The 13,151-nt window shown below is 37.3% G+C and overlaps 1 protein-coding gene across 12 annotated transcripts in view; it reads right to left on the bottom strand.

Moving 5' to 3' along the window:
- Positions 1-13,151, bottom strand: part of LOC101823368 (EGF-like and EMI domain-containing protein 1) — a 648,492-nt gene that overhangs the window by 121,628 nt on the left and 513,713 nt on the right. For all 12 annotated transcript variants that reach the window (XR_005880408.1, XM_040754542.1, XM_040754540.1 and 9 more), the window contains 2 exons: positions 3,365-3,484; positions 946-1,071 (listed from right to left, as the gene is read on the bottom strand). Coding sequence is in view for 11 of the 12 variants with exons in the window: in XM_040754542.1 (XP_040610476.1) it covers positions 946-1,071; positions 3,365-3,484 (246 nt within the window). In the remaining variant the exon portion in view is untranslated. The remainder of the gene's footprint in view (positions 1-945; positions 1,072-3,364; positions 3,485-13,151) is intronic.

Genomic DNA, 13,151 nt, shown 5'->3' with positions numbered 1-13,151 from the left:
CTCCTTTTAATTCTGTGGGAACTGGGTAGCTGGCATGGTAGTTCACTTCTAGTTTTTGGATGCTGTAAAAATCAAGATAGTTAACTAACGTGAGGAGAGATGATGAATAAATTTTGAAGATAAAGTTAAACATGCTGCTGTTTGAAAGAGTAGGAAGGAGATTGAAGTGGGGACACTGGAGGTGGGTTGCAACCAGACAGCTCAGAGCTTAGGAAAGTAGTGTGCTATTTCATAGGAAAGGGATTGGATAAGGAGTGTCTAAAATAGCAACTATAACTGATAGCTCCATAGCCCAACACTGTAAATACATCCCTAATGGTGGATGTAATAAGTCAGATAGTTGAGCTTGGGAATTAGGTATAGCTGGGAGACACAGTGGATAAGTGCTTGGCTAGGAAGTGAGAGGGATAAGTTCAGTAGTGAGTGTGTGAAACAGGATGAACCATTTGAAAAGGCGTGATGAATGTCAAGGAAAAAAGAAGTTTGTACTGAAGGCAGACATTGTGTTGGGAATGCATTTACAGCCTACATCTATTCTTTCCTTTTAAGTTTTATTCATTCATGCTATTTCCTTTTCTTTGGGCATTATGGTGGACTCTTCAGTGCTCAGCCAAGGTGATATAACAAGACAGAACTTCACAAAGTGTCTGAGGCATGAATCCAAGATTTTCAGTCAGAAGACTTGAAAGTTCATCCTCACTGACTAGCCTGTGAACCATTATACAGCCTGTTTTCTCTTTGTCTGTTTTCTATTTGCCTCTTTCCTCAATGACAGAATGAAGCAGGTTATATTCGTCAGTCCCCATCCTCGCTCTGTCCCACCAAGCATCATGCTCATAAACTTCCTCTTAGCCAAGATATTCAGTGTTATTCTTTCAGTTACTACTCTTGCTCAATGTTTATAAAACCTCACCGGTTTCCAAGGCTGCCATGGTTGCTACTTACTGTAACACTTTTTTCCATCAGCTCCTAGATCAAAGCCAGGGTGGCAGGCACAGGTGAAGGACCCCTCTGAATTCACACAGCGGTGAGCGCAGGGGGCAGCAAGCCCTTCAGCACACTCATTTATGTCTGCAGGGAGAGATGCACAGCAGCTGCCTTAGCATTTCCAATTAAGACTTACTCGTAAATAATAAAAGTGAGTAAACTGTCCCCTTCCACTTAACCTCTAATTTTCAACATAATAGTAACCATCACAGACTGCATCCACTTAGTGAGAAGGGATTTGTGAGCAAGTCAGCTGCTATGGCTACACATTCTGTGTTAGTCTGATTCTCACTAGTGTTTCCTCATGTCTGCTAGAACCAGCTACTGCTAATTGGGAAAAAAAACTGGATGCAACTACAAATAATGGTTCTAATCCATTCTTCAAAAGCACAAACAGAAGCCATTGTAGTCTGATGTTATGAATTACCATATTCGTGAACAGATATCCCAATTCCATGCCTTTTTATTTACTTTTGATTATACGTGTTAATTACAACAATTCTCCCCACCCGTCCCTCCCTTCAAAGTCTCCCATATACCTTTCCCCACTCTTCTTCAAATCCATGGCCTCTTTCTTCACCAAGTTTTATTGTATGTATTTGTATATACAAGTCTATCCCCAAATACGACCTGTTGCAACTCCCTATTTTAAAGGAGAAGATGCAGCAATGAGCAACTGAGATATGGGGTCTTTCTCATAGCAACCCACACTTGGTTAATGTACATAATCATCACTATTATGACTATGATCAGACATGCCATGTGACGCTGCTACCCTGTCTGTCTCCTGAATGTGATGGTCCCTTTGATTCAGTGTGACTTCAGTTTTGTGGTCCAGGTAACTTCTTCCTTATTTTTGAAGAGGTCTTGTCACGTCTTTTATGACTAGTACATCTTTTTCCTTCACAACTTCCTGGCATTCTCTGATCTCATGTACTGGTAGAGCTCTCAAATATGCAGTAGTGTTATGAGGAGATTTTTAAGATTAATGTATCAGACATTAAAATAGGAGCTTGAGAAATGAAATTTATCTGTTTTTCTATTTATCCTGCTTGTCATTTTTCAAAAAATAATTCTTATCACCTACTGTCCCTTCTGTCAGCTGCCAAGCTAGGTTTCTGGTAAGAAATAAAAACCAGAGATTCAGTTAATGGCTCAGCAGTTAAGAGTACTATCTGCTCTTCTAGAGGAACCAGGTTCAATTCCCATCACCCGTATGCAGCTTACATCCTATATAACTCAAGTTCTAGGGAATATGATGCCCTTTACTGGCCTCTGTGATATTTCATGCACATAGTACACAAACTTTATATATGTAGGCAAAACACCCGTATATATATATAAAATACTAAAACAATAATTAAAAAAGGAATGGAAATCAATGTAGTATATCTTTGCCGGAATAATATGCTTCAAGTCCATAAAAACTCTTTTTATTTCACTTTATTTATTTTGTATGCATGTATGCATATGCTCATGGAGGACTTGTATCAAGGCACACAAGTGGTGGTCACAGGAACATTAGTGGCAGTTGGTTCTATTCTTCTACCATATGGGTCCTCATTTGAATTCAGGTTGCTGGCTTGGGATCAAGTGCCCATACCAGCTAAGCCATTTCACCAGCCCCCATCTCCCCCCAAAAAATTCACACTGATTTTTGTGTCTAGTTTGTATTCAATTTCTCAAAATGTTTATCAGTCCTGTAAGACAAGGAATATTGTGTTGTTTTCATAATTAATCCAAATAAACTGTTTCTCAGTTCATGAAAATGTCATTATAAAAATGAAGGATTCTGTGGTTTCTCGGAAGTTATTAAAACAAAGACTATCCCGCAGGAATTCCTTCATTCTCCATTGGTGCCAGTCATGAAATAATTTGGCCCTTTCATCTTTGAACTGAAGTGTGTCTGCTTTGCTATTTCTGGAAACAGAAATGTGTAACCTTGTGTTTACAGGGTTTCTTTCTCTTCTCATTTTAATTATTCCTAAGTTCTGAGGGCCTCATTTGCACATACTTGCTTTTCAAAGGTTACCCCCACCTCTGTAGTCTATAATCAAAAACTCCCTGTGTGGTTACTGAGGGTTTTGAAATATTAATTTTGGATTTCACTTTTTAAAAAAAGAAACAAAAAACAAAAAGAATTACTTCTGAAAGCACACTAGGTAATTTTTTACAATAAGTAAGAATTTCACTTAGTTTTTCTTTGCAGCATTCTAAATTACTTGCAGCATACTAATTCTTGATCAAGTCAAGAATTAAAGTGTTTCTTTTTAGCATAAATAAAAACACCTTTCTCCTACCTGCTCCAACTGTTCAATCTGACTACAACAGAATTTCAAACAATTACCCAGTTGAGACATCAGTTTCAGCTTCCTACCTTCGCAGGTCTTTTTGTCTTCAGACAGCTGGTACCCAGCATGGCAGGCACACCTGGCCATACCATTCTCACTTTGGCATAGGTGAGCACATCCATTTCCACCTGCACAAGGGTCTGTCTCTGAAAACAATGAAGCAGAGAGAGTTTTCAATTCATTCAGGTTAGAAAGATGTGCAGAGTGGACAGCTGGACAAAGAAAAGTCATGGAGATGTTAGAGTTATTAATTTCCTATTTAAAGAAGTTTAAAGATTCCAGAACTGTGTTTGAAAATTTGCTATGGAACTCATTCAACATACGCTTTTCTGTTTTGTTATCTGAGCCCTAATTCTGGACAAAATAAATAGACAGATCAAGGTCAAAAGGGACTTAACTTTCCTGTTTCCATGTTCATATCTCCTGTTCTCTAATACCTAAGGGAACTGACAACAGTTCCTATGGATGGCTCTGTTAACCTTCTGTACATGGTTTTACACCTGTCAATAGGCAGATGGAGAAACAAAGGGAGGATTCCCAGCTCCAGCCAGTGGGGATGGAAATCTAATCTTTCCTCCCTTTTTAGGACAGGATCTTTGTATGTAACCCAGGCTGGCCTTCAATCCAACCTGACCCTAGCTATGGCTTCAGAGAGCCACGGGTGCAGCCATGTACCACAACAAGTGCTAGTAGTTAACTTTGAAATTCCTAAATGTCCTATAATTACTGTTATCCACGGTTGCATGAGGATTTCTTGTATTGTAGGGACTTCTGAATTGGAGAAGTGTTTGTTTATTCTGTAGTCTTCTTTTTGATAATGTCTTTTCTTGATTTTTAGACAGAGTAATGCCAGTATCACAGAATGTTACTATACATCTGACAAACACTAGAGATTTAGTCTACGTCTATGTTCTTTAAGAGTTTGGTGATTTCTGTTTTGAAGAACTTTGAACATTGATTCAGTTCCTTCATTAGACACAGGGATGTTCAGATTATCTCTTTCTATAAGACCATCAGGTTGTCCTTTCAAAGAATGGATCTAGTTTTAGGTTATACAAACAAATTGATAGAAATAGTGGGAGACTTGGATATTCCTGTGACTGCAATTTACAAGACAAAGTTACAGAAGGGGCTTGGAGTGTCATTCAGTTACAAGTTGTCTGTTAGTATACTTCCAGAGTCCAGAGCTTCCTAAACATTGATCATTTGTTCCCAGCACTGCAAAATAATAAACTGAGAGAAGGTGACAAGACATTAAAATTATGGAGACAAAACTTAACTCTAATGGTGCACCAACTGACTCGTTCATCAGCATTTGAACAGTATACATTCTTTTTTCAGTGCACACAGGGCATGGAAAATGGCAAACAATGACCTGAGTCAAAGTAAGATAGCGAGTGATAAAAAATGACTACAGGGGATTTTTTTGCTATTTTTTTGTTCCTCTGCGAGTGCTGGTTATACGGGTATTAGGCCCACACAGTTGCAGTCAGGTCCTCATGTTTGGTAAGCAAGTACTTTCTCACTGTGTCATCTTCCTAGCCCAAGGCAAATATACACATACATACATACATACATACATACATATAATATGTATAGTATATATAGTATTCATAACATTATATAATTTTGAAAATTTAATTTATTCTTTTTATTTTATATCCCAACCTCAGCTTCCCCTCCTTCCTCTCCTCCTATTCCCTCCCTCTACCTCCCCTCCCATACCTTCAATCCACTCCTCTTCTGTTTCTGTTCAGAAAGGAGTAGTACTCCCATGGGTATCAGCAAAGCATGGCATATCAAGTTGCCATAAGATTTAGCACCTCTTCTTGTGTTAAGGCTAGGCAAGGCAATCCACTCTGGGGAAATAGGTTCCCAAGAGCTGGCAAAAGTGTAAGGGACAGTCCGGTTCCCACTGTTAGAAGTCCCACAAGTGGACCAAGCTACACAATTGTCACATATGTGTAGAGGGCCTTGGTCAGTTCCTAGGCTCCCTGGTTATTGGTTCAGACTCTGTGAGTTTTCTTGTGATGTCCTTGATCTCTCTGGTTCCTACAATACTTCCCTTTCTTTAACAGAGTCCCTCAAGGTCAGCTTAATGTGTGACTGTGGGTTTCCACATATGTTTCCATAAGTTACTTCATGAAGGCCCTCTGATGACAATTGGTGTACATTACAGCTAATATCTACTTAGGAGTGAGAACATACTATGTTTCTGTTTCTGTGTCTGGGTTACCTCACTCAGGATGATTTTTCTAGTTCAATTCATTTGCCTTCAAATTTCCTGATGTCATTGTTTTAAACAGCTGGATAATACTCCATTGTGTGTATATATATCACATTTTCTTTATCCATTCTTTGGCTGAGGACATCATTGTTTCCAGGTTATGACTATGACAAATAATGCTGCTAAGAACATAGTTGAGTAGGTGTCCTTATGGTATAACTAATCATCCTTTGTGTTTATGCCCAAGAGTGGTATAGCTGGGTGTTAAGGTAAATTGATTCCTAATTTCCTGAGAAACCACCATATTGATTTCCAAAGTGACTGTCTAACTTTGCACTTGTGCTATCAATGGGGGAGTGTTTCCCTTACTCCACATCCTTTCTAGATTGAGCTGTCATTTATATTTTTGATCTTAGCCATTATGACAGTTGTAAGATTTGGAATCTCATTTCCCTGATGGCTAAGGATGTTGAACATTTCTTTAAGTGTTTCTCTTCCCTTTGGGATTATTCTGTTGGGAATTCTCTGTTTAGGTATATACCCCATTTTTGAAATTGGATTATTTGGTTTTTTGATGTCTAGTTCAAATATTTTTAAATAATTCAAAACTCCATTGAAATGAACATGAGAAAATTGAAACAGGATTTAGAGAATCTGGAAACTTTATGTATTTTATCAAAAGTTAACACTAACATTTAGAATTTTCAAAAATTAAACAAAGTCAACACAAAATAAATAGAAAATAACTCTGATAATGAAAACAAAAACATTGAAGACACACAATAAAGTATTTTTTTCAAAAGCTAAGTGGCAATGTCAGTACTCTAGCTAAGATGATCGAAATTAAGGCAGGATCACCATCAAGAAAATATGACAATTTATACACATATACCCGACATGTTTGTATGATACAGGCCAAATACTTCCAATAGAACACCCTAATACAATTTACATAAACTGATTTTAAAACCATAGGAAGCATCCGGGCGGTGGTGGCACACGCCTTTAATCCCAGCACTCAGGAGGCAGAGGCAGGCGGATCTCTGTGAGTTCGAGGCCAGGCTGGACCGACAGCCTCCAAAACAATACAGAGAAACCCTGTCTCGTAAAAAAAAAAAAAAAAAACATAAAAAAACATAGGAAGCTTTTCAACTCCATTTCAACTTCAAATTTGTTATCAAATTTGATTTTTTTCCCTCAAGAAATTGTTAGTAAATCATCTCAAACATTTAAACAAAAAACAACTATCCCAATGCTATGAGACCTGCACATATGGAGTAGAAACTTCCCAAGAGAGAAATGTTCTGTAGGCAGCAAACTTGGCAGGGCAGAGCCACCTAAGCCCTGTGACATCACATAAGAAGTTACAGGATTTGAAGTTTGCCCTGTGAGATTTTGTTCTTGCTTTGTTCCAGTATTTATTTCCTAACTATGCCACAATTCCTCCCTTTTGGAACGATAATATATATTCTGTATATTAGAAGTATGTTATTTGTTTTTGATATTTTATAAGAGGTTATAGTTAAGAGATTGCCTTGAATCTCAGAAGAGACTTTGTACTTTAGAAGTGGTCAGACTCAAAAAGAATATGGGGATTTATGAGACTGGACTGAATGCACCTTGCATTATGTTATGACCCCAAGACTATGGGGGCCAGGAGTGGAATGTGGTGCATTGAATGAAAATGGTAGTCATAGGCTTATGTGTTTGAATACTTGGTCCCCAGTTAGTGTCATTCATGATACACATTTAGGGAGCTCAGTGTTTACTTTTTAGGTGACTACAGAGTTCTAAGCAGAGACATAGTAAGAACTTCAGGTTAAGTTTCCAGCTCCTTTAATAAATAATAAAATGATTGCTTTATTTAATTATATATTTAAATACATGTGTATTTTATAAATAAAATGGCATACTCCAAACATATAGTCCTGAAGTAATGATTTTTCCATTTCATTGACTTTGTATTTATGAATTTCTTTGTTATATCTCATGCTTATGTACAGTATTACATTGGATATCCAGAAGAATTTGCTGCTTCTCTTTGACTCCCGATATTACTTTGAGATTGCAAGTAAGAAGGTAAATTGGATGAATGCATTATCAAGAATTGACAAAAAATATTAGTTTAACTGTGTTTCAAGATAATAAATTGCAGCAGGCAGTGGTGGTGCTTGCTTTTTTCCCCAGCACTTGGGAGGCAGAGGCAAGCAGATCTCTTTGAGTTCATGGCTCCCCTGATCTACAAGGCGTGTTCCAGGACAGCCAGGGCTGTTAGACAGAGAAACTCTGTCTCAAAACAAAACAAGAATAACAACAAAAAAGATAATAAATTATAATACTGTAATTTATCTGGAACAGCTCAAACCTTGGTTGGAATGTTTCTCTTTAAATGATGAGATTGTTTGTTTCAGTTTTAGAAGATGTTTAATTGAAAAATGTATTTAATTTCATATATTCCCAATACAAATTAAATCCTATAGTAAGATTTTAACAAGATGCAAACCATAAGATTTTGAGACATTGGCAATGTCATAAAGAAAATACAGAGAGATTTTCTCATATTTGTCTCATGAAAATATCAGTTTGATAAACTATCCATGTGAGAAAATATCTTCAAAAGAGATATGAAATCCAGCTGAGAGATTATACTGTGGGGCAGAAATAAGAAGAGATACATTAAAGGTGGGGAAAGATAGTTTTACATTTCTGTGTTACTCTTTTTACGAGCATCAACAACATGATGGGGAGAGAAATATCTTCTACATGGAGGAAGGAGAGTGAATTGAGTCCATAATGCCACAATAGACACTGGTAAACCAGACATCAAGTTAATCCTTCCCCAGTTCCTAGCTAGCACCCTGAGATAAAGACTCCAGCCTGGCCCTAAGGTTAGAGTGGGCACTGTGACTTTAGGCTTTGTTTGCGTTCTCAAGGACCTAGATTTCACTGACTTAAGCTGGCTAGTCCCATATCACCAGTCATCATCACAAACTCAGACTTCAAGCCTATTCCTTAGTTCTTGGGATACAGCAAATTTGAGGTTTGAATCATCCCATAAATCATAGTTCAGGCTTACTATTGCTATAGCTGTGGGAGATCTCTGTCCCATCTAACTTTGACAATCTCATGTGCTAGCATTTAAACACTTTGGTTCCATGATACAGTTTGGAACAAGTGCCAAGCTGCTTTTTTGTGAACATAAGCTTCCAGGTCTGCTCACCTTGGCTGGCATGCCAAATCAGTTTCATTATACCTGGCTTCAGGCCCAATCATGTATGGTCATCACCAGCCCTATTCAAATAAAACCAAACCCTAAGCCTACTCTGTGAACTCAGGTGCTAGACCCTCTCTAAGAATCAGGACCTGAGGACCTGAAGAGTTTTGCTAACAGACCCCAAGATGGCTTTCCCAGGATCTCTGGAAAGACTGGTAAAGAGATTACTTTGTCAAACACAATCAATCAAAACAGGAATAGGCTCTTGCTTCTTTGACCAGAAAACATCAATAGACGGCCAAAAGTTCATGAATAATAATAATAATACCACCAGAAATTACACAGTGAACTACTTACAAATGATCTTAAAGAAATGGAGAGCTATGATCTGTCTGACAAAAAAATTCAAAATAATCATCTTTTTAAAAGTTCAGAGAATGATAACTACATGAAACATGTCATAACTTGTGGATAAAAAACAAATTCAACAGAGATACCAACCACAAGAAAGAACCAGAGAAAGATTCTGAAGTTAAAGAACACAAATAGTGAATTGAGAAGAGAAATAAAATATCAAGAACTTCAATTGTAAATTCAATTAAGCAGTTATAAAGAAACATCAGCCTCTAAGATGAAAGTGTTAAGCTAAGCCACCAGCAACGTGAAGAGGAGGGGAAGGTGAAAATGAACTACATGCCACTGTAATCAAACTGTCTACTCAGAATCACTATGTTTATACAGGTCTTGCAGCAACCATGAGGAAAAATAACCTTGTGATGGGCATGCAACTGGAGGAGTCAACACCCACAAAAGAAAACCAATCCACAGAATGGGATGCTGAGGAAGAACGCAATGAAATGAGGAGCCAAAAACCTCACAAATATGGTCACACAGTCCATAGCACAGGAAGACTCCAAATATTGCCACTCTTCATCCAAATATATTCTTTTAAGAACTAATAAATCAGTTCTGTAATGTTTCCTTAGTTCATAATCAATATACACAAGTGATACTATTATATGCTAAAAACTGTCAGAAAACAAAGAAATCAATAATACATAGTTGCTAAAATACCTTCCTTAAGGCGGCTGTAAAAAACATTTGCGCCCCCCCCCACACACACCGATTCCAAGGTCTGAAATCCAAGCCCACCAAATTTCCTCTAGGAGAATCAGTGAGTTCTTGGGTTAGTTACAGAGCAAGCGGTGAGGAAAAGAGTTACAACAGTCACACTGGGAGGTCTTTACTCAGCAGATATGAATGCTTTCCCCATCTACATAGATGGAACTCTTCCCCCCATTCTTCCCACATATAACCTCTAGTTCCTTCCTCAGGACCACATGCAATTAAAACAGAGTTACATACAACTGGTTAGGAGGAATGATTGGATCCTAACATAAGGGTCCCATGACCTTCCCACCCACTCTGTGAGGGAAAGCCAATGGTCAACAAGTCCAGCTATGACTATCTTTTGCAAGCAACAGATAATGAAGATGGTGGCAGTTTGACTCAGAGGATAATACTGAACAACAGATATATTACTGCATTAAAAAACAACAAAACACTTTAAATAAATTGAACCAAAGAAGTGACCGATTTGTGTATCTTAGAAAGCCCTGATTGACAACCTAATATACTCTACCATGTGTACTGAGAGAACAATCTTGTCAAAATGTCCGCAGTTCTCAAACCAACCTATAGACTTGGTGTAGTCTGTGAAATCTCAGTGCATTGTGTTTTCAATGAGATAGAGGAACTTCAACAACAAAAAAGCAATAACAAAATCTTTAACAACCAAACATTATTAAACAAAAAAAATAAGACACAAAGTTTCTGTGTTTTGAAAGACACTGTAAAGCTCTCATAAAACAACACGGTTTAATGGAGATAATATAAATCATTGGGTCATATTCTAGCGCTTGGAAAGAGACTACACTATCAATCTTTGACAAAACTGCCAGAAACACACCAGGGGAGAAAATAAGTTATTAACAAAATGATGCTGAGATAATTTGCTGTATATAACCAAAAGAATAAAATGGGGACCCGTAGGAGGTGAGCCCACAAAGCTATCTGCCCAAAAGGGGCAGACATATGAAGATTAGACAGGTGGGCTATTTAAGGAAAGAAAAAGTATTCTCTCGCTCTTTTCTCCTCTGGAAGCCTGCCATGCTTTCTGGCCCCTCAGCTTGTATGTAAATAAATATATTATATTCCATATTGCACTGACCTCCCGTCTCAGGGACCTTATCTCATGTACAAAAATTAACTCAGAGGGTCAAAGATTTGAACATGAAACCTAAAACTATAAAATGAGTAGAAGAAGACATACAGAGTGCAAATTGACATTGGTTTGAAAATGGTCACTTAGGTACCTTCTCCCATGCACAGGCTACAAAAGCAAACAGATAAATGGGGATTCATTAAGTCAAAAGTTTCTGAGAAGCCAAGAAAATGATCACTGTGATGAAGAGAAATCCTGTGAAATAGGAGAAAAAAAGTTGAAATCATACACTTGAGAGGGAATTAACAGGAGGACCTACAACTCAACCAAAAATCAGGTTGTGCCATTTAATAAAGTACATGTTTGATATATGAGGTCTAAGGATCAGTCCTAAGTACCCTTCATACTCCCCAAAACAGGAGGCAGAACACTTGAATAGACCCCCCTCAAATGGCCAATGGCACATGGAAAGATACTAATATTAATTATTACAAAATGCAAATTAAACACACCGTCTCACATTTTTAAAAAGACAAAAAAGAACAAGAGCTGGTGAGAATACAGAGAGGAAAATAATGTTTGCACAGTAATGGTGAGAATTAAGCATATGAAAGCAATATCAGAAGTAATATCTGTACCACAGAATCCCCACTTCTGGGTGAATATATGTAAGAAAATGTAAATAAAACTGTTGAAGAGATATCATTGTAGTGATTCCTAGTCACTGTAGTGATACTTATAGCAGAAGAGATATAGAATCCTTTTAAACTTCATCAGATGATGGATGAATATAAGCAAATGTATGGAGGAAAACTATACTCATTCTGTAAAAACATGTCGTGTAATATCCAATAACATGGTCATACCTAGATGAGCTAGGGCTGGTGAACAAGCCACGTAAGACACTCATGAACTTCTCTGGCTTATATGAAAAATATGAGAATAATTAATTCATGGAATCAGAGAGTAGACTATAGGTTTTCAGGGACCAAAGTTGTGCAAAGGAAAGTGAAACTTAAGGGAAAGGATTCAAAGTTACAGTCACTCAGGATGAGTAAGTTTGGGATGCCATTGCTTAACACAGTAAGTATGGTAAACAGTACTGCATTTTACACTTGAACATGGATAAGAAGATCCTAAATGTTATCAACACTAAAGCCATGTGTGTGCTAATGTTTATGTTAACAGCTTGATTTAATCATTTTACAGCATGTACCTATATCAAAACATGTCATCCATGGGAAACACACATTTTATTTAATGTCTAAAGCATTTTCTTTTGGGGGGTGAAGGGTGAGAGATGACATATATATGGGGGTCAGAGGATAACTTCTGGGAATTGGTTCTTTATTTCAACCATTTGCGTTCTGGTATCAAACTCAGGTAATCAGACTTTGCGGCAAGCACATTTGCATGCTGGGTCAGCTCACCAGCCCATTTTTAAATTATTCCTTCATGAAATTAGGAAGAGGAAGAAGCCTTAATAAAAAAAATAACCTTCATAAAATATTCATATCTTGCCTATTTATTATTTATTACACATGGACATAGTCATACATGTGTACTTTCTACATAATATATTGCAGAAAGTGCCAGAGAGATAGAATTTTGAGCTATCTGTGGAATAAAACTTATGTCTACTTTATAAACCACAATGATGGCCAATTTATATCTCTGGAATATTATCGAAAATATTATTTAGAAACCTCAAATGATTATTTGATTATAATCAATAATGTCATCTAAACCTTGTTTCCAGTGACTTTTACATTTTTGTTATTGTTTGAACAACTGTTTCATATATGAATATACTGTCTCTGCATCTTTCCCCATAGGCATGTCTTTATCGCTCATGAGCTTTCTCAGGACAGGAATCTCCAGATTTTTATATATAAAAACTCCTTACCTCCAAGACCAGTTTCAGGCATGTGGTTGACTTTAAATCTACCCGTTGCATAAAGTAAATGGAACATAAAACATGTAGAGAAATAGCAAGCAGAATTTCTATCTGGGGGAAACACCTACTGGATATTCCAAGCCCATAGAAAGAAATCTTCAATGCAAAACTTAGATAAAACCTCATTTGGTAACACACTTTAAGAGAGACAGAACCCTCCCCCCCAACTTTAAATTTCCTTTCAAGTTTTG

This window comes from Mesocricetus auratus, unplaced genomic scaffold (genome assembly GCF_017639785.1).
Source record: "Mesocricetus auratus isolate SY011 unplaced genomic scaffold, BCM_Maur_2.0 Super-Scaffold_100011, whole genome shotgun sequence".
Classification (NCBI taxonomy): domain Eukaryota; kingdom Metazoa; phylum Chordata; class Mammalia; order Rodentia; family Cricetidae; genus Mesocricetus; species Mesocricetus auratus.
The sequence above is the reverse complement of the archived record's forward strand: the minus strand, read 5'-3'. Positions and strand labels throughout refer to the sequence as shown.